This window comes from Strix aluco, chromosome 4 (assembly GCF_031877795.1).
Source record: "Strix aluco isolate bStrAlu1 chromosome 4, bStrAlu1.hap1, whole genome shotgun sequence".
NCBI classification, from domain to species: Eukaryota; Metazoa; Chordata; class Aves; order Strigiformes; family Strigidae; genus Strix; species Strix aluco.
In genome coordinates, this window is record NC_133934.1 from 30398517 (window position 1) to 30420832 (window position 22316).

Sequence of the window (22316 nt, forward strand, 5' to 3'; positions counted from 1 at the left end):
AGAGAGGTCCATTTGCAGAGATGTGTATGTATGATGGAAAAAAACTGTACTGCCTGCTTATTTCTGCTCCTCTAAATCTCCTAAACTGCCCTCAGCAGAAGGTTGGTCGTATTCAAGCAGTTAAATCCATCACATAGCCAGATTGGGGGGCTGCAAGGTGTTAATACATCCCTTGCCATGTTCCAGCCCTTAGCTCCAAGTAAACAACCTGGGTTACATCCAGAGAACATAGTGATGCTGATCACACTTCCAGGAAACTTTCAGAGGGTATTTTCTTATCATTTGACTGCTCTCCCACTGAACTGTACTAAATGTTTAACAATTTTCCCCATTTCAGACACCAGACTGGTCTTAATAGCTAGGAGACTTCAGTAACAGGTTTTCTCCACCTTAGTTTTCCAGTGAAATTTTGCAACATTCCCGATTTCTGTTCTTACAAAGCAATGATTAATTTGAACTACATCCCTTTGCTGGTCTACAGCACACTTATGAGTTTAGAATGATTTTTTTCTGGGTCAAGGCTAGAATCAAGTTTTACAGTCTCTCTCTAAATCACTGTGTGTTTTCATTGTAAAACTCTATTTTTAACTGAAAAAATTAAAACACTTCAGGGGAGACAGAGAGAGAAAAAAACACTATATTAGTCCTGAAGACCTATATCATATCCTGATGACCTATATCATAGTTCATGTGTTCATATTTTCGAAACAAAAGCTGCATTTTTCACCTATTTACAAACAGGACTGCCTCTCACACTTGTAGTGATGAGAGAGAAAATACACAGGAATATAGCTGCTGTATGGATGTGGGCATCCTGCTTTGCTATATGCCATGAGAGCTTGTAGTCCAGAACTGTCTTGACCTAGTCCTGCCTTTCACAGGTATTTATGTCACATCACAGTGCTGCAGAGCAAATCCAAATTTATTCCTCAGTCAATTCTTTGTTGACATGGACATGGACATGCCTGACTTTGGATGAAGGACTTGAGGAAGTTCTTGATGATTAGGTCAGTTATAAAATCTATACTTAAAATATCTTCCACATGGGCAGAACACATACAGGATTAGCACATCAACAAAATTAGTGCTGTAATTTTGACAGCATGCTAGAGAAATAACATACACAGGGGAAAGAAATATTCACTTGCCTGGTGGGTGTTGCTGCCTGGATTATGTATGGAATTAAACTGTTTCATGTGCATTCGAGCTCTTGCAATATCCCTGAGGGACCGAAAGATATCGTCCACTGCATCTGTGGCTTTCTGAGATGTCAGGTTCAGTGACGAATCACAGCCTAAAGAAATAAAGAAACATGGAGCTGAGTGAGTGAAAAACTTTCAAGTGTTTTGATAGTAAGCAGTACAAAAAGGATAACTGGGAGGAAATTTTAAATTAGTTTCATCATGTTATATTCTAGAAACTCAGGGGCTTGTTAGACAGCATGTCCTCAGCATGGCACAAGCCTCTGTAGCTGAGCAGGAAGGCATAAATCCTAGACAGCAAGCAAAGTGAACAGCACCTCTCTAACCACACTTGTAAACTAATTCATACAGCAATTTCATTGGTGCAGGGTATGTTTTGCTCTCTGCAGCAAACAGAAGATCCCGTGCTAGCAGGCCCAGAAGAAGAGCCCCATGTGGAAAGAAGCCAGCTGGTTTGCTGGTCTCCTCGGGCAAAACAGCCATGAAGAGGGGAATTGCTCCTCAGGCATCATACCCAGGTTCCGGCTGGCAGCCTGCTGACTCCAAATGCATTTCCTACCTTTGCACCAAGAAAAATGGGAAGAATCTGTGCTAAATACAGCAGAAATGATAGCTACACATAGGAAAGAGCTGTATTACCATAAAAAAGTCCTTATCCCTCAAAGTGACACAGCTACTATTTTTAATGTATTCTTCCAAAGCACTTCTGCTAAGATATAATGCTTATCTTCCACTGAGGCCAAACTCCATTTACAGGGCCATGTAAAAGGTCCCTCCATGCGACCAGGCAGTGCCTTGACAAGGAGAAATTCTTAGCCTTGGCTCCATCCCCCTTACCACAGGACCTATATTGTACACAAGCATTGAAAAAATGCTTTCTCAGCTGACCTGCTGATGAGAATTAGCTAAGTGAGAGATAACTGGGTCACCTGGTATTTGTATTGCCCTGTCAACACAGCTGTACACCTTTAGACATCTCTGCTTGTCTCTCTTCTCGCTCAACTCCTCGTCCCTGTAGGGGAAGATCCATCATGAAATAACCCTTCTTGCCACATGCACACACACACACTCAATCCTGCTTATCGCCAGTGTCTTCTCTGGAGGATGATGCTGTAGTGGTTTGTGTGTCCATTCCCCAGTCCCACAATCGGTCCTGAACCGACAAAACTCTATGCCTGTGCAGATTCCTGCTGAGAGGATGGGGTGTCCCTGCAGGTCCCAGCACCCACTAGCTTGCATCGTGCTGCACCAGTGGAGCCTGGCACTGAAAACAGACATCCAAACTGTTGTGAAGGCACTTGGATTTTTGGGTGAGAGGACTTTGAACAAACTTTCATCTACAGCTGACAGAGGACAGAATCCTTGTGCACTAAAGAAACAACAAAAAAGGTGGTACTTTCAAAATTTACAGGGAATTTGTAATAGCTAATCTGGATCACCTTTCACATCTTTGCATTCTGTACAGCACAATATATATATATAAATATATACACACACACACTTACAGAGGTCTGAAACTATTCCTACAAGATGGTGATTAGACACTGAGCTTTCATTTGTCTGAATATTATTTGTTGAAAGGCTCCAAGTTGGATCCCCAGCAGAACAGATAAAATTACTACTTCTGCAGGGCTACATCAAACCATACTGCTGAGGATTTGTGCCATTATAACCCACAAAGCAATGAAGTAAACACGAACTGGGCCTCGATGACTCCCATGTTGTAATTCTAAGGCAGACCTCATATATTTTTGGACAGGGCTCTTGAAATTAATAATATTTGTTTTTACATGAGTGCAAAATAACTTACAGAAATATTTTTGTTGTTATGTATGTGCAAGATCTGCATGCTCTGATACTCAATTGACCAATCTTAGTTTTTCATTTGGCCGAGGAGCCTGTGTGCTGTCAGTAAAAGCCCTGAACACAAGCCCCACTCTGCAGCTCATTATCCCACTCCACTGGTGTTCTTGAAATCAGAGAGATGGCTCCTGCGAGTGATCTTGTGCCGGTTTACGTGCAAGGGAATGGTGTCCAACAGCTGAAAAAAGTGAAACTGAACACCCCCTGGACAGATGAGGTCGATAAATAGTCTGAGGTAACAAATCCTGGTTTATATTTATCACTAGCACAGGCAAAATATTCATCGATCTTGTATTGTCAGTGTGCTTTTATCCTGCCTATGGGAAAACAGGAATGAGAAAACGGGCAGTGCCTGTTAGCTTCCAACTCAGAGGCTGTGCATATTTAATAGTTAACATTTATAAAGCATTTTGCAAATGAAAATTAAAATGAAGAGCCATATTTCATTATTGTATTACCAGATTTTTGTTTTCTCTGAGAGACAAGCTTTCTCTGTTTTAGCCACATTAGAGATAAGCATCTCCTAGTTAATGTAAGTAGTGATATTTTCTTTGTCCTCTCTTCAGTCCTTTGTGAGCAAAAGCCAATGCTTTTGGCCAAGCCACCTCTGCAATGTTTCCTTTTGCTAGCAAATGCAAGTCCCTCACGTTGAACAAGTTCAGGCAAGGTAAAAAACACATCAGGCTTGCTTTGCTTTGCATGTTCTTCTTTTTTTCTTAATTGTTTATTTTCTTGGACCATTTAGAAACCTTTTGTTTTGGCCCTACAGTTACTTTTATCATGAAAAGAAATGATTGTTTCTTTCTCCTGTTGGCATCACTACTCTTTCTCTCTCTTTTTATTTTAACAAGAGGCTTTTGACCAAGAAGTTTCAAACCAGCTTGTCACTTTCCACTTCTGGAACTGCAGGGCAGTTTCTTTCCAGTGGACATGGTCTGGCTTTGTGGCTGGAAGCCCCCAAGATGCTCCTCACCTTGCCTGGCCCAGCACATCCCACTTTGTTTTTTGTTACTGGGTCAATCTTCTCTTGCGCAATTTCTCAGTGAAGCGCAGCCTCTGCAACATCACTCACTGCTCAAACCTCATTGCCAGGGAAATGATGTCTAGAGCTCAGGCGTTCCTTTACAGCTTGTGTTGACACACTTGTGGGCTGGAGGAGGACACGAAATCATTCACCCTCACCATCTGTTTAACAGGCCACATGGCTTCATGACCGTCACCTGAACCAAGACAGGAGCCTTGGCATGTTCAACCGTGCTGCCTGGCAGACTGGAGCATATCTCAAGGAGCACTGGATCAGGGGCTCAATGTGTGCTTCCAGTCTCCACAGCAGAGCAGGGTGCTGGACCCACTTTGGGACTCAGAGGGGCACTGGAAGTCAAAGCTCCGGTTTCGTGCCAGTTTAAGGCTGACCAGATGGAGGGAAAAGGGGCATACTTTCAAAGGTTTCTCTAACATGTGGCTTCCTTGGGACTTCTGATCAAGAAATATCGCATATCTGGGGAAGTCATGGCTGTCTTTTTCCAGCCTGACATCCAGTTCTTATTTTTTAAAAGAAAATTAAAAAATATGTTTTCTTTGCAATCCCTTATTGTTGAAATAAATAACAAAATCTCAGGTTCTCTGAAGGCTGCTGCCTACCTGTCACACTGCAGTAGGTTTGAAGAGAGGAGCCGGGTTTCTCTCCAGCCTGGAGAACAACAGAAGCTTGTGTTGTACAAATTGCCATTGGCTGCTACAAATCACCTCCCGTTCACACCTTCTCCGTGAATGGGGCTGTGTGCGCATATGGAGAACAGAACACAATCCCTATTCTCTGCTCGATTCATGCTACCAAGAAATCTGCTCCTTTTACAACAATGAAGAGGTGGAATACATTAGCTGCTGCACAGCTCGTGCTAATTAAAACTACTCTTCCTGTTACTGTTTTTTCACGGGAAGTTAAATGGCATTAGGAGAGGGCGCTGAATGAATTCCTTTGAATCCCAAGCCCTATTATATATGGGAAAAGGCATTTAAATGAAATTTGGGGATTTCCTGTCAGACTTGAAGAAGCCCAGTTGTGGAAAAAAGAAAATCACTGTTAACCAGCACAGGACTAAAGATTTTAAAGCACATATCTGAGATCTTGATGATATCCCAAGAAGAACACAACCTAGCTCTGCAGTTAGTGGTGCCCAACCTCACTGATATTGCTTCTGTTCTGCTTCCATTTGTTTGCACTGAATTTTCGGAGAGAGAGACCGTCAGGAGCTTCATTCAGCACCTAACAGGATGAGACTACTGGTCCTTATTTTTGACTTACTTTTGAGCTTTTTCATCAGATAGAGCACATCTCCTCTTAAGCTACACAGCTGCATAACCATTAGCACCAGAAGTAATCCATTTTCACAGGAAGCTTGAAAAGAGGATAATGGAGATGCTCTTCTCTACCATCTGGAGTGACCCAGAAACCAAACTGGACTAGTTTTTCTACTGATTTCTGAAATTGGAAGGAATATACTTTAAGAAATGGACACAGACATTGTAAACCCACAAGATCTATAATTATAGAGTAGCATCTGATTGATTATTTCCTCCCTGAATGCAACAAATGAGAATTTCAGACCTGTGTATCAGAAGACTTTTCACTGTGTTTTGTCTCTTTTGGTATGTGGTCCAGGTGTTATAAACAAACTTATTCTTTCTCTAAAGCAGTATGATAATTATTAACACTTTGTGAAGGTCTTTGATACTTCCGAGACATCACTGAAAGGATACGATTCTTACAAAGTTAAAAATTTAGGAACGCTGAAAGTTCACCAGTTTACTCTGTTTACCGGTATTAACTTAGGCTCTCTCTATAGCCCATTTACAGAAATAAACCACTGTAAACCCTGCAAACCCTGGAATGGAGCTGGCAGAGTAGCCAAGCCATTTTAGAAGCATGCACTGAAGCATGGGCTAAACCAGAAAACTAGTACTTCAAAGAAAAGAAAATCCAGCATCAGGATTGTATTATGCAAGCTATTTTCTAGATATGCAGAGTTAATTTGCTTGTCAGTGAAAGACTGAGGAAGAACAGAGATATAGGGTGTCTTGAGGGTCAGAACTCAAAATACAGCACTGTGATATTAAACTAATGAAAATCTTCTATTTTTATACTTCAGATGATAGCACAGCAATGGGGGCCCTTCTTTTTCTAGCAGATAAATCTAAAAGCATACATATGTATACCCACAGCCATATGTTTGATAATAGCTTTGAAATATTCATGCATTAAGATTGTTATGAAAAAGTAGGTATGAATGCATACAGTTACACAGACCATGGCTGTTTGCTGCAAGGGAAAAACAAGTGTAAAAACCAAAACTAGGATGAAATTTGTGTGATTCTCCTCTCACCTTTTTTCCTGATGGATTCTGCCATGCATTTGAATCTTTATTCTTAAATCTGATTTGTATTAAATTGTGCTCTCTGTTGCATCTAAAAGGGAAGCTGGTAAGTGAGTGTGACACTGTGGGACAAGGAAGGACAGGCCAGAATACAAAACATCTGTCACTTCTCAACAGCAACACCAGCAGAAGGTGACAAATCAGAATTTACTCCATTTTAGTTTGGGGCACTACGGAAGAAAGGTGCATTTCCTAGTCCTTGAGAAGAGAGAGTCCAGAGGGGACAGATACAGCGGTGCCCATGACAACTTCCCTGCAGCACATGGCATGTCTCTGCCCCTGGGGATGGAGAAGGTCCTTCTCTGTGCTTGCTCAGTCCTCTGCATCCCCAGCCAGAGCGAGTACAGGGCCTGCTGGGGCAGCCACAGCTGTGCTGCTGGTAGCTCCCAGTGAGGAGCAAGAGGGGCAGGAGCTCATCAGTTGGGGAAGGGGCAGGCGCAGAGGTGCAGAGACAACCTATCCCTACCCACAGTCTCGGGATGCTCTTGCCCCATACTCTACCAGCGACCACAGCAGATTTCCAAGCTATGGTCCCAATTCAACCCCTTTTCTCACCCTCCCTCTTTCCTCCCCTCTTCCTGTGGTGCACCCTTGCCCCAGTCATGCCTCAGCCCTTCATTGCATCTGGGAAGCTGAACTCAGCTTGGACCACACTGCTGTGAAACCACTCTATCCCCATGGCCCTCCTTGTGGAGAGGCAAGTTATTTGTGCACTGGAGGCGAAGAGCCTGAAAATCCTCTGAGGCGTCGAAGAGGTTAGCATCACAGCCAGAGCGGGAACTCAGGACTTCCCAGCCCTGGGCTTGATCAGCCCTTCTGCCAGTCCACATAGCACCGAATAACAGACTGCAAATGCTAGCAGGCAGAAAGATGAACAGAGGGGAGGAGAATAGCAAAGAATAGCAGCATATGGGAAAAACATTAGAAAAAGAGAGGGAAAATGTATGCGATGTTAAAAATCAGAGCAGAATGTTTTTCTCCCTCAATTATTAGCAACATCTGATTTGAACCTATCTGAAACTCGAGGTTTGCAAGGAGGATCACTGTAGGGCTCCAGCTGAAGTCTGAAACTTCAGAATAAATCAAAGGGATTATCTGAAAAGCCACACAACAGAGAAGGTCAGCTCTGTGTTTCTATAAATGTCATTTACGATCTGATTGGCACATGGAGAATGAAAACACAGCGGTGTGCAGGGACGCTCTGGGGCAGTCACCAGCACCAGGCAGCACAAGTGAAAGTATGGATGTGGTGTCTGTGATGGGAGGAGGGAGGGTCTGACCCACCGCCAAGGAAACCATGGAAGCGAGTATTGCAACTGACAAAGGTACAATTTGTAGTTTATTTTCGACACAACAAACATCTTCCATTTGAGAGAAAAGCCAAGGATGATTTTTTAAAGAGTAATTAAATTTGGAATCCTAAATCTCCACTTCAGCTTTTAAATAAGCCTCCAAACTTTAGCAGTGCTGAGCATCCAGGAATCGCACATGTGTGTCTCCATGGGCAGTTCAGCACATATCTGATGTTTATTATACAGGGACACATCCTGCGAGCTCTGGAGCTCACCAGGGAGGGATGGCAAGAGCCAGCAATGTGCTTGGAAAGCTTGTTGTTGGCCTCAAGTCTTTGAACCTCTTCTGGAAACTGCTCTTTGGCATGCAAGAGATGCATAGCCTGTGTGGCTAAGTACTTTGCTGGATCTCAAGCTTTAAAACTACGTATGTAAAATTCTGGCCACTTACCTATGTGATTAAATATGGATTTAAGACCTACCTTTGGAGAGTCATTTGTTGGTTTTTTTTTTTTTTTTAATTATTATTTTTTTTATTTTGGCCTCAATATCTGTCACTTGGACATTTCCATTTTACGGGAATATTTTATTGCCTTCTTCTTGCCAAAATTCAACAGCACAACATGTAATATCAACTTTTATGAAGCACTGCAAACTCAGTACTGGAGGGTCTCAAGTTACATGAAATTAAACCTGTCAGTTCACTGAACAATTACAGGGAAAAACTACAGAACTTACTAGAATAAATTACATAAATTAATTGCAGGGGGAATTTCAGTTAGGCTCAGATGTGCTTTCTGAAGGAAATTAATGTAACAAATTCATTAGGGAACCATTCAGTTGCTCCCTCAAGTAGTCCATATCTTAATTAAAAAACCACACATGTTAATAAAGCTATGGTAAATGTCCTGTAAGTCTAATAAGGCCTCCCAATAATGTTGTTGCAAGAACTTAGTAAGACTCCAGGTTTTACTAAATGATATAGAGCTTTATGAATATACCACCCTAGGACCTATACAATCAAATGTCCTCAGTCTTTTGCCAGTTATTCACAGCTAACCTCCTTTTGTCTTCTGACTGGTGGCTGCACTTTGGCAAGGACAGATTTTTGCTCCCATCAAGGGCTTTCTTGCTATTCATGCATCAGACAACACCTTTCAGTGATGCTATGAAGTTTCACCCTCGGATCTGCTGCCTCTCACCTACTCTGCAAGGTACTCCAAGCAGTACTATGGACATGAAGGACAAGTCATATGTGGGGAAGAGGGACGAGGTTCGTGTCCAGCTAGCAGCGGGTGAGGTAGCAAGTACTACCAATACAGCAATGCCTCCCTGGCCAGCATGCACCAGAACAGAGGACACTTTGCATGTGTGAAGTGGTAGGCTGTCCTCCTTCAGAACAGCTGGTGGGACGGGGATGGGACCCTGCCACTGGCTTTTCTAACATACCTACTCAGGATCTAATAGCCCTCTTTCTTCCTTTCTTCCTCCAAGCATCTGTAAGCTGCCATTGCGTGAGAGACCACCTGGGTCCAGATAAGCCTTTGTTTAGGCTATAGCCTTGCTTATGCTCAAACAGTGCCGTTAATTGTATGCAAAAAAAAGTGTTCCTAAGCAACTGTGTTTAAACCCTTTATAAAGAAACACCCCGAAGGCCTGTTTTGTCTCTGCACTATGAAGCAGCAGAGCAGGGAGGAAGCTCATGTAGAAGTCCACAGGAGTCTAGATGCTCTACCCACTCAGCCTCAGAGGGAAACCTCAGGAAAACATGGCAAGATCTGTAAATGTCCTTATTTTTATAAAACTTTTCTTCTATATGTTGATTACAAGGAATCATACTTTTAAAACAACAATAAACTGAAATAAGTCTTTCAGTATTTTTGTTTGATTTTTTCATCTTTTTTTTAACTTAGACAATAGAAATTGTGGTGAACGGAGTTAAATCCAGTTGGCGGCCGGTCACGAGTGGTGTCCCCCAGGGCTCAGTTTTGGGGCCACTTCTGTTCAACATCTTTATTGATGATCTAGACGAGGGGATCGAGTGCACCCTCAGTAAGTTTGCAGACGACACCAAGTTGGGTGGGAGTGTTGATCTGCTCGAGGGTAGGGAGGCTCTGCAGAGAGACCTGGACAGGCTGGAGCGATGGGCTAAGGCCAACTGTATGAGGTTCAATAAGGCCAAATGCCGGGTGCTGCACTTTGGCCACAACAACCCCCAGCAGCGCTACAGGCTTGGGGAGGAGTGGCTGGAGAGCTGCCAGTCAGAGAGGGACCTGGGGGTGTTGATTGACAGCCGGCTGAACATGAGCCAGCAGTGTGCCCAGGTGGCCAAGAAGGCCAATGGCATCCTGGCTTGTATCAGAAATACCGTGGCCAGCAGGGACAGGGAAGTGATCTTACCCCTGTACTCGGCACTGGTGAGGCCGCACCTCGATTACTGTGTTCAGTTTTAGGCCCCTCACTACAAAAAGGACATTGAATTACTCGAGCGTGTCCAAAGAAGGGCAACGAAGCTGGTGCAGGGTCTGGAGCACATGTCGTACGAGGAGCGGCTGAGGGAACTGGGGTTGTTTAGTCTGGAGAAGAGGAGGCTGAGGGGAGACCTCATTGTCCTCTACAACTACCTGAAAGAAGGTTGCAGAGAGCTGGGGATGAGTCTCTTTAACCAAGTAGTAAGTGATAGGACAAGAGGTAATGGACTCAAATTGCACCAGGGAAGGTTTAGACTGGATATTAGGAAGCATTTCTTTACAGAACAGGTTGTTAGGCGTTGGAATGGGCTGCCCAGGGAGGTGGTGGAGTCCCCATCCCAGGAGGTGTTTAAGAGTTGAGTTGACATAGCGCTGAGGGATATGGTGTAGTTGGGAGCTGTCAATGTTAGGTTAATGGTTGGACTGGATGATCTTCGAGGTCTTATCCAACCTAGATGATTCTGTGATTCTGTGTGATTTTGTGAAATAAGCAAGATCGATGTTTTTTGCATTCATGGTCCAATTTGATTGAATGTTCCTCATCCTGCCAAGTCAAGCTGCAGACAATTGAAAAATGCTTCCTTCTGAAAACAACTGTTCTACCTAGAATTTTTAAAAATGCATGAAACCATTTCAACTGATGGATCTAAGAAAGATGGTAATGTAGAAATGTCCAAGAGACATTTTATTTCTCAATTTAAGTTCTGAGACAAGCCAGAACTCATGGTGTCCTTAAACTGGTGAAGGCAGCTTTACACAATAACATAAATGTATAGAAACTTAAGATCACAATTAAAACTAATAGTTGTAATCTATTTGTCAGCTACCAAAGCAAAACAATATTTTTAACAGGAAGACAAAAATAATGACATTTTAATGGTATGTAATCTATTCAAAAAGGCCTTTTCACCCTGTATGCTATACAACAGGTGAAAAGCCATCTGAACACTGGCAAGGATAATAGGCACTTAGGCTGCATTCAACGGGCTCTACTTAACAACAGATAATAATTGCAATTTTATTTTTCCCCCTCATACTAATTAACAGAATTATGGCACATCCCTTAAGTGCTTTAAATTCATAACTATGCTCAGAATAATTTCCTTGTTTCTCTTAAAAAATGTCATAGCTTACCTTCTAAAATTAAAATTAAATGATAAAAGGATTAACTTTTAGCCAAAACACTAGAAGGTTGTTTTCCAGGAGAGATAGCATGAAAAAGCTAAAAGCTAAATGCCAATCATGTATTAATCTACACTACTGTGACAGTTTTGATGCTAACAGTGGGTAGAAATACAGTATAACAAGTTTACAAAGTTCACGGTGGTAAGAAATGGAGCTGTCAGATAAACAAAAATATCACAGATTTCCAGTTCTTGTAATATTTGAAATTTGAGCACGAAAATCTGACAAATGACACACCATTTTTGATATAATTTATGTACTATTCAGCTAACATTGCACTAACCAACTGGAAGACAAATGAAACAAAAGACTAAATGCCATGCTCAGTGTAATTATGACAGAACAAAAAATGTATAAGTTCTCTGAAGTGCTAAAGTTAATCTATGACATTAGAGTTTATAGCTTAACTGCAATTTTAGAAGAAAAATATATTGTTTGAGCTGCACCATGCTCAATTCTGAAATCCTGATTACAGAAAGCATTCTGGTGTGCTTAACCATATGTGAAGTCCCACTGAAATCCAGCCAGAATACCTTATTTTAGCACTCCAACTTCCCAGGAAAGAGAAATCCTACTACTCTACTTTTACTACAGGCAAATCATTAATTTTAAAACACAATATGCAAAATTATTGTAAACAAGAATAATGCCCAGCATAAGTGGACATTTCATGGTAACTCCCCTGGTGATTTTTAATTCAAATTTCAATTAAGTGTCTCACAGGGCTGCCTTTTTCAAAACACATTTTGCTGACACTAGCAACGTATATGTTAATGACACAGAAGGTGAATATTCCTATTTTGTGGCTAAATTTCAAAGAAGACTTGTAAAGTTTATGGCCACAAACTGGTAGATGGATGATCTTGTAAATCACCATCCAGCAGCTTAGGCACAGGCTCAGGAGCTGCCTGGTACTATGTGCCCACAGGACCTCTATGGACTTAGGTGGCTCCATCAGATGCTGCTACCGTCTAAATAAAATACTAACTCCAGGTTCAGTTCAGAGCAGGTTTGCTGAGGGAATGACAAGGATGACTCACTGTGGCCTGCTGGGCACAAGGTGATCAGAAAAGAAAGTGAAGCGGCACATCTCCCAGGGGCTACAGGCATTAGGAGGGGAAGGAAGGGTTCCCTTTTTTCTATACTATCAAGGACCTGCCAGTGCATTAGAGAGAACAATTTCCTACCTGGCAGATCGGACAAGACTCTCTCTTCCTTCTACCAGTAGTGCAAGCATTGCGACATGCTCTGCCTCCCCAAATGTAGCACACAGCTACCTATGGTGTGTGAAAATGTTAATGATGCTGAAAACCAGAGAAACATGGCTTGTGATGCTCTGCTGGAGACTGGGGGTTATACAGGGCAAGGACCATTTTATACTTCTTTTGTTCCTGATGAACATTCCCTGAGAATGAACATTGACACTGGACACTGAGGTGGAATATGGGGATAAAACAGGGTAAGGGCAGAACAGCTGTTCTTCTATCCTGCAAGTGAGGATAAGTGAAGTATAACAACTTTCAGAGAAAAAGAACATAAATATTTATGATAAAGGGCTTCATTGCATAACGTAAAGAAAAACTTTTAAACACGTAATACTGAAAGCAAGTCACAATTCTCCACACTGAAATCAGGAGTTCTACTTTAATGGGAACCTACCACACTGCAAGTTGTACATGACCAAGGGCAAAAAGGGCTAGAAAGCGGAACGCTGAAAATTTCTGCTTTTACACCATGGCAACTCTTGGCCCTCACTGGAGCTGTTTCACCATGCTACGGTCAGTGGCACCATGTACATAAATGAAGGGTTACATCCCCCTGGTGCCCTGGTCTCATCAGGGGACACCTCCAGCAAGGGGCTGGCTGAGGCTGCAGGAAAACTGCTGCAGACTTGCACTCTCCCAGTCTAAGAGGCTTAGCATCCCGTTGTACACCAGGGAGGGAAATGGGGAGCAAGCAGTGAAGGGGTGGTAAAGAAGCCATGAGTGTGTCCCTCAAGCTGGTCACACGTGTGCCACCTAGGCAATGGGTGTATATAGGGCACAGATGTCCATATTCTGCAGGCAGATGAGAATTTACACCAAAGCACAGCCCTCTCAAGCCCTTCCATCACAACCAATGGTGATCACGTCAACGACCATGTGTGGTTTAATCCCTGCACAGCATCCATTTTGTGTTACCAGCTCAATTGTATTCCATGCTGTGCATACAACAGATCTGCTGGAGACAAACCCCCGTCTCTGGTGAGTCACTGTATTGATCTACTGAATTGATGTGATGTTACTGTGTTTCAGATCTTCCTCTACAGAATACACAGTGAAAAACTGCCACCGTTTGTACAACTAACTGTCTGTCTGTAAAGTACAATGTGGTACATTTGGGCTTGGGATGCCTGAGTCAATTTTTGAAGCTATGAATCGTGAACAATTTAATTCTGGTGTAAAAGCAAGCTGTATTGTCTGTCACCTTACCAGAGTTTGATATTAGAATGCTTTGCATCTAGATAAAAAGGTAGATGATAGTTTAGCCTACAGCATGGGTGATTATGCTCTTTGGAATAAGCATTATGTCTCTGATAAGATTAGGAAAACCATATTTTTCAGAGGCATTTGCTCCTCTTCATGAATCTCATGGAAACATCTATGCAAAACCAGATTCACATTTGGAGTCAGAAATAAAACAGGAGAGGTCTTGGCAAGTTACTCTCTTCAGCTTTGGTTTAAGCGGTTGTTTATATTTTTCATCACCTGCTGTAAAAGTATTTCATTTGAAATCATCGCTGGAGTACTGTTTCAAAAAATAACTCTTCTTGTTTTGGGAATATTTCACATCTCAGTGAGAATAACATCCTATAAAAAGTACCTTCACAGAAGAGTTTTTTTTATGAAAGCAGATAACACTGACTCATCTAAATGATTTAAAAGTCTTCCTATGTTCATCTACTCTTATAATCCACTGAAAACAGTGCACTGCACTTTGCAGAGATCATAAGAATACAGACCAGTCCAAACATCTAAATCTGCAGACAAACAAGAAAAGGCAACCAAGTAAAAAGCATGGGCAGAAAGAACAATAATAAAGCAATAAAAAATGGAAGTTAGAAAGAAAGCACTTCAGGAATTGTCCCTCTTTATGTTAATTTTAAAATTGAAATTAATGTTATACAAGAGACAAGACAGACTGCATAAAGCATACTGTGGGTGAACAGCAAAATAAAAGAAGTGAGGCTGTGGAAAGGATCTGAAAGAGGAGAAAAGGAACCCTACTATGGGAAGACGGACCAATGTGGCACTATTTGTTGGCTTGTGCCAAGCTGCCCCTTCCTCCGCATACATGGGTGTTGCAGCTGGCCACTGTTAAGACACAGCAGATCCCTGACTACAAATAACACAAAATTATACAATTGATGCTTATTTTTATTCTTTTTCTTGTCTATTAACTAGAAAGCATAGTGTAGTGCAGATGACAAGTATCAGTCAATGAAGAAAATGATCAGCAGTACAAGCTGCAAGCGCACGTATAGAGAGATGAAGTATCCTAAAGTAGAATAAACTTATATTCATAAACCAGATAATAATTCATAATACATGCAATAAATAAAAAAAGGTGCTGGCAGAGGCCTCAGTTTAGCAGAAAATGTAAACATATTTTCTCCTGGCAAAACTGGCTGCTCGCGGCTTGGATGGGCACACGCTTTGCTGGGTAAAAAACTGGCTGGATGGCCGGGCCCAAAGAGTTGTGGTGAATGGAGTTAAATCCAGTTGGCGGCCAGTCACGAGTGGTGTCCCCCAGGGCTCAGTTTTGGGGCCACTTCTGTTCAACATCTTTATTGATGATCTAGACGAGGGGATCGAATGCACCCTCAGTAAGTTTGCAGATGACACCAAGTTGGGTGGGAGTGTTGATCTGCTCGAGGGTAGGGAGGCTCTGCAGAGAGATCTGGACAGGCTGGAGTGATGGGCTAAGGACAACTGTATGAGGTTCAATAAGGCCAAATGCTGGGTGCTGCACTTTGGCCACAACAACCCCCAGCAGCGCTACAGGCTTGGGGAGGAGTGGCTGGAAAGCTGCCAGTCAGAGAGGGACCTGGGGGTGTTGATTGACAGCCAACTGAACATGAGCCAGCAGTGTGCCCAGGTGGCCAAGAAGGCCAATGGCATCCTGGCTTGTATCAGAAATAGCGTGGCCAGCAGGGACAGGGAAGGGATCTTACCCCTGTACTTGGCACTGGTGAGGCCGCACCTCGATTCCTGTGTTCAGTTTTGGGCCCCTCACTACAAAAAGGACATTGAATTACTCGAGCGTGTCCAAAGAAGGGCAACGAAGCTGGTGAAGGGTCTGGAGCACATGTCGTACGAGGAGCGGCTGAGGGAACTGGGGTTGTTTAGTCTGGAGAAGAGGAGGCTGAGGGGAGACCTCATCGCCCTCTACAACTACCTGAAAGGAGGTTGCAGAGAGCTGGCGATGAGTCTCTTTAAGCAAGTAATAAGCGATAGGACAAGAGGGAATGGCCTCAAGTTGTGCCAGGGAAGGTTTAGACTGGATATGAGGAAGCACTTCTTTACAGAATGGGTAGTCAGGCGTTGGAGTGGGCTGCCCAGGGAGGTGGTGGAGTCCCCATCCCTGGAGGTCTTTAAGAGTCAGGTTGACATAGCACTGAGGGATATGGTGTAGTTGGGAACTGTCAATGTTAGGTTAACAGTTGGACTAGATGATCTTCAAGGTCTTTTCCAACCTAGATGATTCTGTGAAAATTCTGTGAAATATTCAACTTAAAAGGTGCGATGGGATGAAGTTAGGCCAGTGTTGAATGAGGGTTAAACTCTATGGTTTAAATTCAGAAATAATTGTGCTATTTTAATTAACAAACAATTAAATGGCTTGTGGAGTTGATCTAGAATGTTTCTTAAGCACTTAAGAATTAACATTTTTTGTCTTTTAAACAAATCGAAAACGTATGCACTGGTGAAAACACAGCTTTTAACACAGGCTCGAAGAAACAACAACTGATAGAAAATGCCTGGGATCTGTAGTCATTTCCATTTAGTATAAATTGTGAATGTTTCCAGGATAAAGAAATAATGAAAAACACTCATAATCTTGTAGTGAAGTTTCAACACCTGCTTATTTATTGTGGCCAAAAGAATAAGGATAACATGATTTATGCTTCAAGCATATGGCAGAAGCATAGGGATTTTTTTCATTAAATTGTGCCTGCCTAAGAATAAAAGAGGACATGTAATTTCAAAATTAACCAGATTTTTTTTATGTTTCTGTTTAGAAAACAGACATTTGCAAATGCAAGCAACCAGCCAATCTGAAGGACTAACAGCAGCTATTTCGCCATGAGGCTGATCTGTGGCAGCCCAATGCTGTTTGCTACCACGGGACTGGGCAAGTGCAGCTCAGGGACTCCAGACAACCAAAGACTGTCATTTGCAGGGTGCTCATACAATGACAATTATGTAACTGCAATAGAAATATTTATAATAATATATCTAAGCTAATAGGTTCTCAAATGATCAGTAGACCTAGATGTGCTTCCATGGATACCATGTGTAACGAAGCCTGTAGAGGAGAGGACGAACTTCTGAGACTCCTACCATAACCACGTTTCATTTCAGAAGGAGAAAATATTGACTAATTTTGGTCCTGAAGTCCTTATACCAGTTTGTGACCACTAATCAAAATTAACAATTCCTGCACAGGGAAGAATTATATGAGGATGTAGTGGTAAATGTAAACACTGTGAAAAATCACATCTACAGCTTTTTCTCCTATGTTCGAATTCAACACCGAACCTGATTGAACCTTTCACAGTGTTACGCTCCCTCATTCACTGCTAATTATAATTAATCAGGACTGCATTCATAATGGTTCGTTAATTTTCCCTGTATGGTTCTTTCTTGTACAAAACCACTCAGAGAAGGAAAGACATCTCACACTTCCATGCAGATCTTGAAACCAGAAGAGTGGCCTCATTTTCCACACTTTCAATCTTTTAGTCAAAGGACTGGTGAAACTGGTGAAAGAGAAGTTTAGGAATAAGCCAAGAAATTGCAAAAAAACACCCACATCAGAGAAACTGTGAGTTACCTGCTTCCTTTATGCATTTACTACTGACAAACTTGGTCTTCACCTTTCCCTGATAAGCTGGCAGCACATTTGGAGACATGAATGCTGCCCTCTGTAGCTGATTTCTGATTGCTACTTCACCTCGCTTTTGCTTCACCTAATTTTTAAGCTGAAGAAATGGAGAATTTTGAAAACAAACCAGCACCAACAGCACCACTCTCAGTCATGCTCCTCTTATCCTGCTGAATATATACCTATTTTCTTCAAAGCTTTGTCTCTGTGCAACAAGGATGTGTAAAAACCAACCCCTGCCAGCTCACCTGCCTTCTCTTCGCTAACTTCTGGCAGCTTTGGGCACAAAGGACTTCGTCATCAGTTATTTTCTTCTGGCTGTCATTCTATATGGCATGTGGTAAATACACTGTCTTCTTGCACAGGTATTTCCTCTCTTCACTGGGGCAGAACAGCCCCAATAACTGAATAAAACCTGAGGGTAGAGCCTGGAAATTAGTTAACAGCAATCTTTATGCTATAGGAAGATGGCAGAAGGCAGCGCCATGCTCAGGCTCCCAGACCAAGCTCAGACTGCGCTGCAGTGCAGCACCACGCTGTTCAGCTCCTGGGAAAAGCACCGTCTCACAAGGACTGCTGCACTGTCTCACAAGAAGGCTGGAGTGCTGCATTTTCTGGGCATAGCTGTTCTGCTTCTGGTTTCAGAGCTGACTGGACACATCCAGCTGTCCCCAAGCAGAGCACACAGCAAGCAACAATCCCCCTGCACTAGGTGGAATATCATGTTTAAGCTTCTACCATGATCCCCCAATCTCGAATTGTCCTGTCACAGCTTATTGTAACTCTCTGCACTCCCAGAAGTTTAATTAGACCTATTCTTGCTCTTGCAGAATCGCACTTGGTTTATGTTGATTATTGGCCATTTAAAAATATTCTGAAGTGGGATTAATCTCTAGTAGTGTTAGCCATCTGAAAATCAGAAATCTAGTCCACACTCGTTATCTCATCCCCAGGAATCTCCTGGAAAGGCCAATCTGTCTGCACCAACTATAGGTAGACTCTAGAAAGCTTCACCTGCTAACACCAAACTCTGTGAAATAATTACCACTTCCAAGTAAAGGCCCAAGTCATTAACAAGGAATAAGCTAAAGTAATATAAATCTGAGATAAGAAAAAAGATTAACCTGTAGACCAGAAGAACTATGACAAGCATAATAAGACATGTGTTGTTCTTCTAAAAACCAACTATGAATAGATGCTACTGTCAACCCCCAGCACATTCAAAGTCAGAAACGCTTACACTGCAGATATAAATAAACTGTCCTACTTCCTATTTATGCCAGCACTAAAGAAGGAAAAAAGTAGAGAGGTATCAGATAGATTATACCTTATCCTGGGAATGATAAATGGAACGCTATCCATTTGTGAGGAGTCTTTAATGTGTATAATACTTGCTTTACTTATTTGGGGATTTTTTAAAAGTCTTTTTCATAGCTTCTCCAGGATGCTGCACCAAAGTCAAAATATAGTGTCTCACCTTTGTAAAGATTACCTTGACCAACTCCTGTAGACAAAGGGAGCCAAATGAAAGCAGAATGAACCCAACAGAGCAGAAAAGCAGCAGAATCTGAAGTTCCTATTTGTGAGCTGAAATGGATACACGTTGCCTTTCAAATCTAAGAGTGTTTTTGCAGAGCTAGCAGCTATAAAAACATATTTGCAGTTGTAAGTTGAGTAAATTTGATATGAGTCACAGTGGCTGTAAACAACCCCCACAGAGTTGTTTGCAAGTCATTTCTCTGCATATACCCACTTGCGTTCAATTGAAGACTGAATAACTAAGTAACTGCAGAATTCCAAATGCAGTATATAAATGTAAGAGAACAGGAAAAATGACACAGGCAACTACAGTCTAGTAACTTGCATTTTAAATAGGCATAAAGTTCAAGCAGATTTCAAAAAGAAAAACCAAGTGTTAAAAATGAATGAGGAAGGTGGACAAAAGCTGACAAATGCAGGTGAAAACAATGCTGGCCATACATCCTTCTGGGTGAGATAACTGACTGTTCAGCTGACAGAAATCTGGTAGATTAAGTCTATTCAGATTTCAGTAAAACATTTGATACAGTGTCACCTGGAGAATTAGTTTTGACTGAAGAGATGGGACTAATAAAAGAGTTGTAAGGAATGGGCTGAAGGAGAGATGACAATAGCCTGGGCTAGATAGTCTTAGCGATGTTCCTTGAGGATTGGTCTTACTATTTTTATTGATGACTTTTGCACAAAAAGTAGGAGTGCTGATGACAAAATTATGAGGTATTGTCAAAGGTAGAAGAAGCCTGAAACATTATAAAAGATTTAAGTTCTGAAGCACCAGAAATGAGACAATGCAGAGCAGTACAGCAATACAACATGAGAAAAACCTCACCAATGTTATCAACTCTCCATCAGCTGGGACTCTGTGATGGAAAACAACAGGAAGAGAAGAATCTGGGTGGTATTAGTTGATCTAGGTATGATCCTGAGCTACCAGCACCGCATGAAGCGTGCAAAACTCATCAGATCAGATACTTCCTGTAGATACACAGACATGATAGTTCTGTCCTAAAAATGGTAAAACTGCAATAAAACCAATTTTGGTCACTGGTGTTTGAGATACTTGAATTCAAATTGGAACAGGCTTAAAGAAGATCTGTGAGTATGACTACAGAAATAAGAAACCATTTTTATCTAAAAAAAATGGGGCTTGTTCAGCTCAGCAACAGGAAAATTGAAGATGCATAAGTGGGAAAGTAGAATAAAGTATACAACCATCAAAGGAACAAGGTCCTCAAAGAGCCTTTGTGTGTGAGTAGTTGTATGCAACTGGAAATAAGAGCAGTTTCAAGATGTTCTTCACTAAGTTTACAAATGAGATTATATGGTATGTCTACCTTGAAAGGAGCAGACAGCTTGGTTTGGTGGTGAGGGAAGCACCTCTCTGAGTCTGTCTTTCCATGCAGACCCTTGATAATTTCCAACAGTTTTTATATTTTACAGTTTTAATATTACATCTAGGAGAAAAACCATGCAATTGTTCAAACTCTCTATAAATGTTCTCATAAATGCTAATGTAGGATTTTGACTATTAAAAGCATAGAAATGTCTGGCAGCCTTTCTAAAAGCCTGGTTCAGTCTAGCTGCAGGCTGTCGGTGACCAATTTCAACACGCACATTTTTCTGCCCTGACAAGTGGCTCAGTGGATAGCTATGGGACAGCCTGTCTGAGAGGTTTACAACCCACTAATGACAAAGTACTCAAAGCTGGGAATTGGTCTTTAATAGAAATGAAAATATTTTTCACCCCAGAAAGCTATTACAACTTGCCTTCCTTCTCTGAATGCATACATGTTGAGTAAGTTGCCTAGCTGTTGGAAAAGGCTGGCAGGAATAGTAAAGCCATCAGAGACTGCAGATGTGTAGCTCTTTCTCTTCCCTAATAAGCCAAACTGCTTCGGCATTGAAGAAGTGTGGAAAGGTCACTAGAGAGGCAAAGTAATGAAAAAGTCAAGGCTGAAAGGAAAGGCTTGAAACTAATTGCATGTGTTACATTTCTAAAAGGCAGGAGAAACAAGAGGTTTGCTGGCATACACAGGCTAGCAAATGGAATTCCGTAGGATCTGCAATTCGCTCTCATGGGGAAGGACTTGCATCACATACTTCTGGGTGGTGTGGAAAACCAAATGCACTGCCTTACTGTTTAGAAAGCTTAGGTGAATGGAGTGAAGGATGAGGCAGAGGATATATCTGTTAAAAAGTATATTTCAAACACCTCCTGCTGCCTGTACTCCAGAGAACAGGGAGGTGGCATATAGCAACCACCTGGTCCTACAGCCAGTAACATGCGTTTTCTTGCTCCTCTGAAAGTCTGCCCCAGTCTGGGCGAGCTGTAAACCTCTGAAAGATCATCGCTCACATATATTCAGTTAAGCCTTGCTGGATTTTCACCCTTAAGACATCTATGGATGCTCTTGCCAAACAGACTCCAGTCTTTCACAGGACATAGTGCTAACAGAGCAGCCCATCCATCATTGCTAAAGAGCGGCAAGTTGTGATCCTAACCGTGATCAGACAGCAAAAAATGTACCATTTTCACAAAACACTGTGAGCCTGTCCCATTTCCTGGGATCTACCCAGGCCAAGGCTGCTCAACCACTGTGCTGGTGCCATGGGGTTAGACCCACTGCTGCAGCAAGGAGCAGGCTACTAATGGCACCCAGGCAATGACAAGGCTCTGTCAAAAGATGAAGTCCATATTGAAAATGAGTTGTAGAATACTCAGTTCTACTTTTTTTTTTTTTTTTTAATGTTTAGTAAGCTGTTAAACTACAGAGGAATGTAACAAAAAATAACTGTACTTATCAATAAATTTATGATCCTGATATCTATTTATTTTATTAAACCTATTCCTTACAAGGTTAGCTCCATGAAATTCAGCATCCTGTTTTTATAGAAGACTCAGGAAAAAGACATTCATACTTGAGATGCCTAAAGGGTTCCAATCAAGTTCTTCATATTTACTAAGAATGTAAACAAAATGACATGACCTCAGTAGGAATCATTTACTCCATACTTTTTTTACAAAGGACAATAAACATATGGAAGGAATTAAAGAAAGGAAGTCAGTAAAGAAGACTAGTTCATCAGAGAAACGGTTTGTATAAAAATAAAATTGCATATGAAAGGGAGGAAAAGTAGGTAACCATAGAAAAATGGGTCAAGTGTGAGGAAGAGTACTCTTTA

The 22316-nt window shown here is 41.8% G+C and overlaps 1 protein-coding gene across 1 annotated transcript in view; it reads right to left on the bottom strand.

Moving 5' to 3' along the window:
* SCFD2 (sec1 family domain containing 2) overlaps positions 1–22316 on the bottom strand; it is a 204152-nt gene that overhangs the window by 12687 nt on the left and 169149 nt on the right. Inside the window, exon 6 of the mRNA XM_074822543.1 lies at positions 1149–1294. Within this exon, the coding sequence (XP_074678644.1) occupies positions 1149–1294 (146 nt within the window). The remainder of the gene's footprint in view (positions 1–1148; positions 1295–22316) is intronic.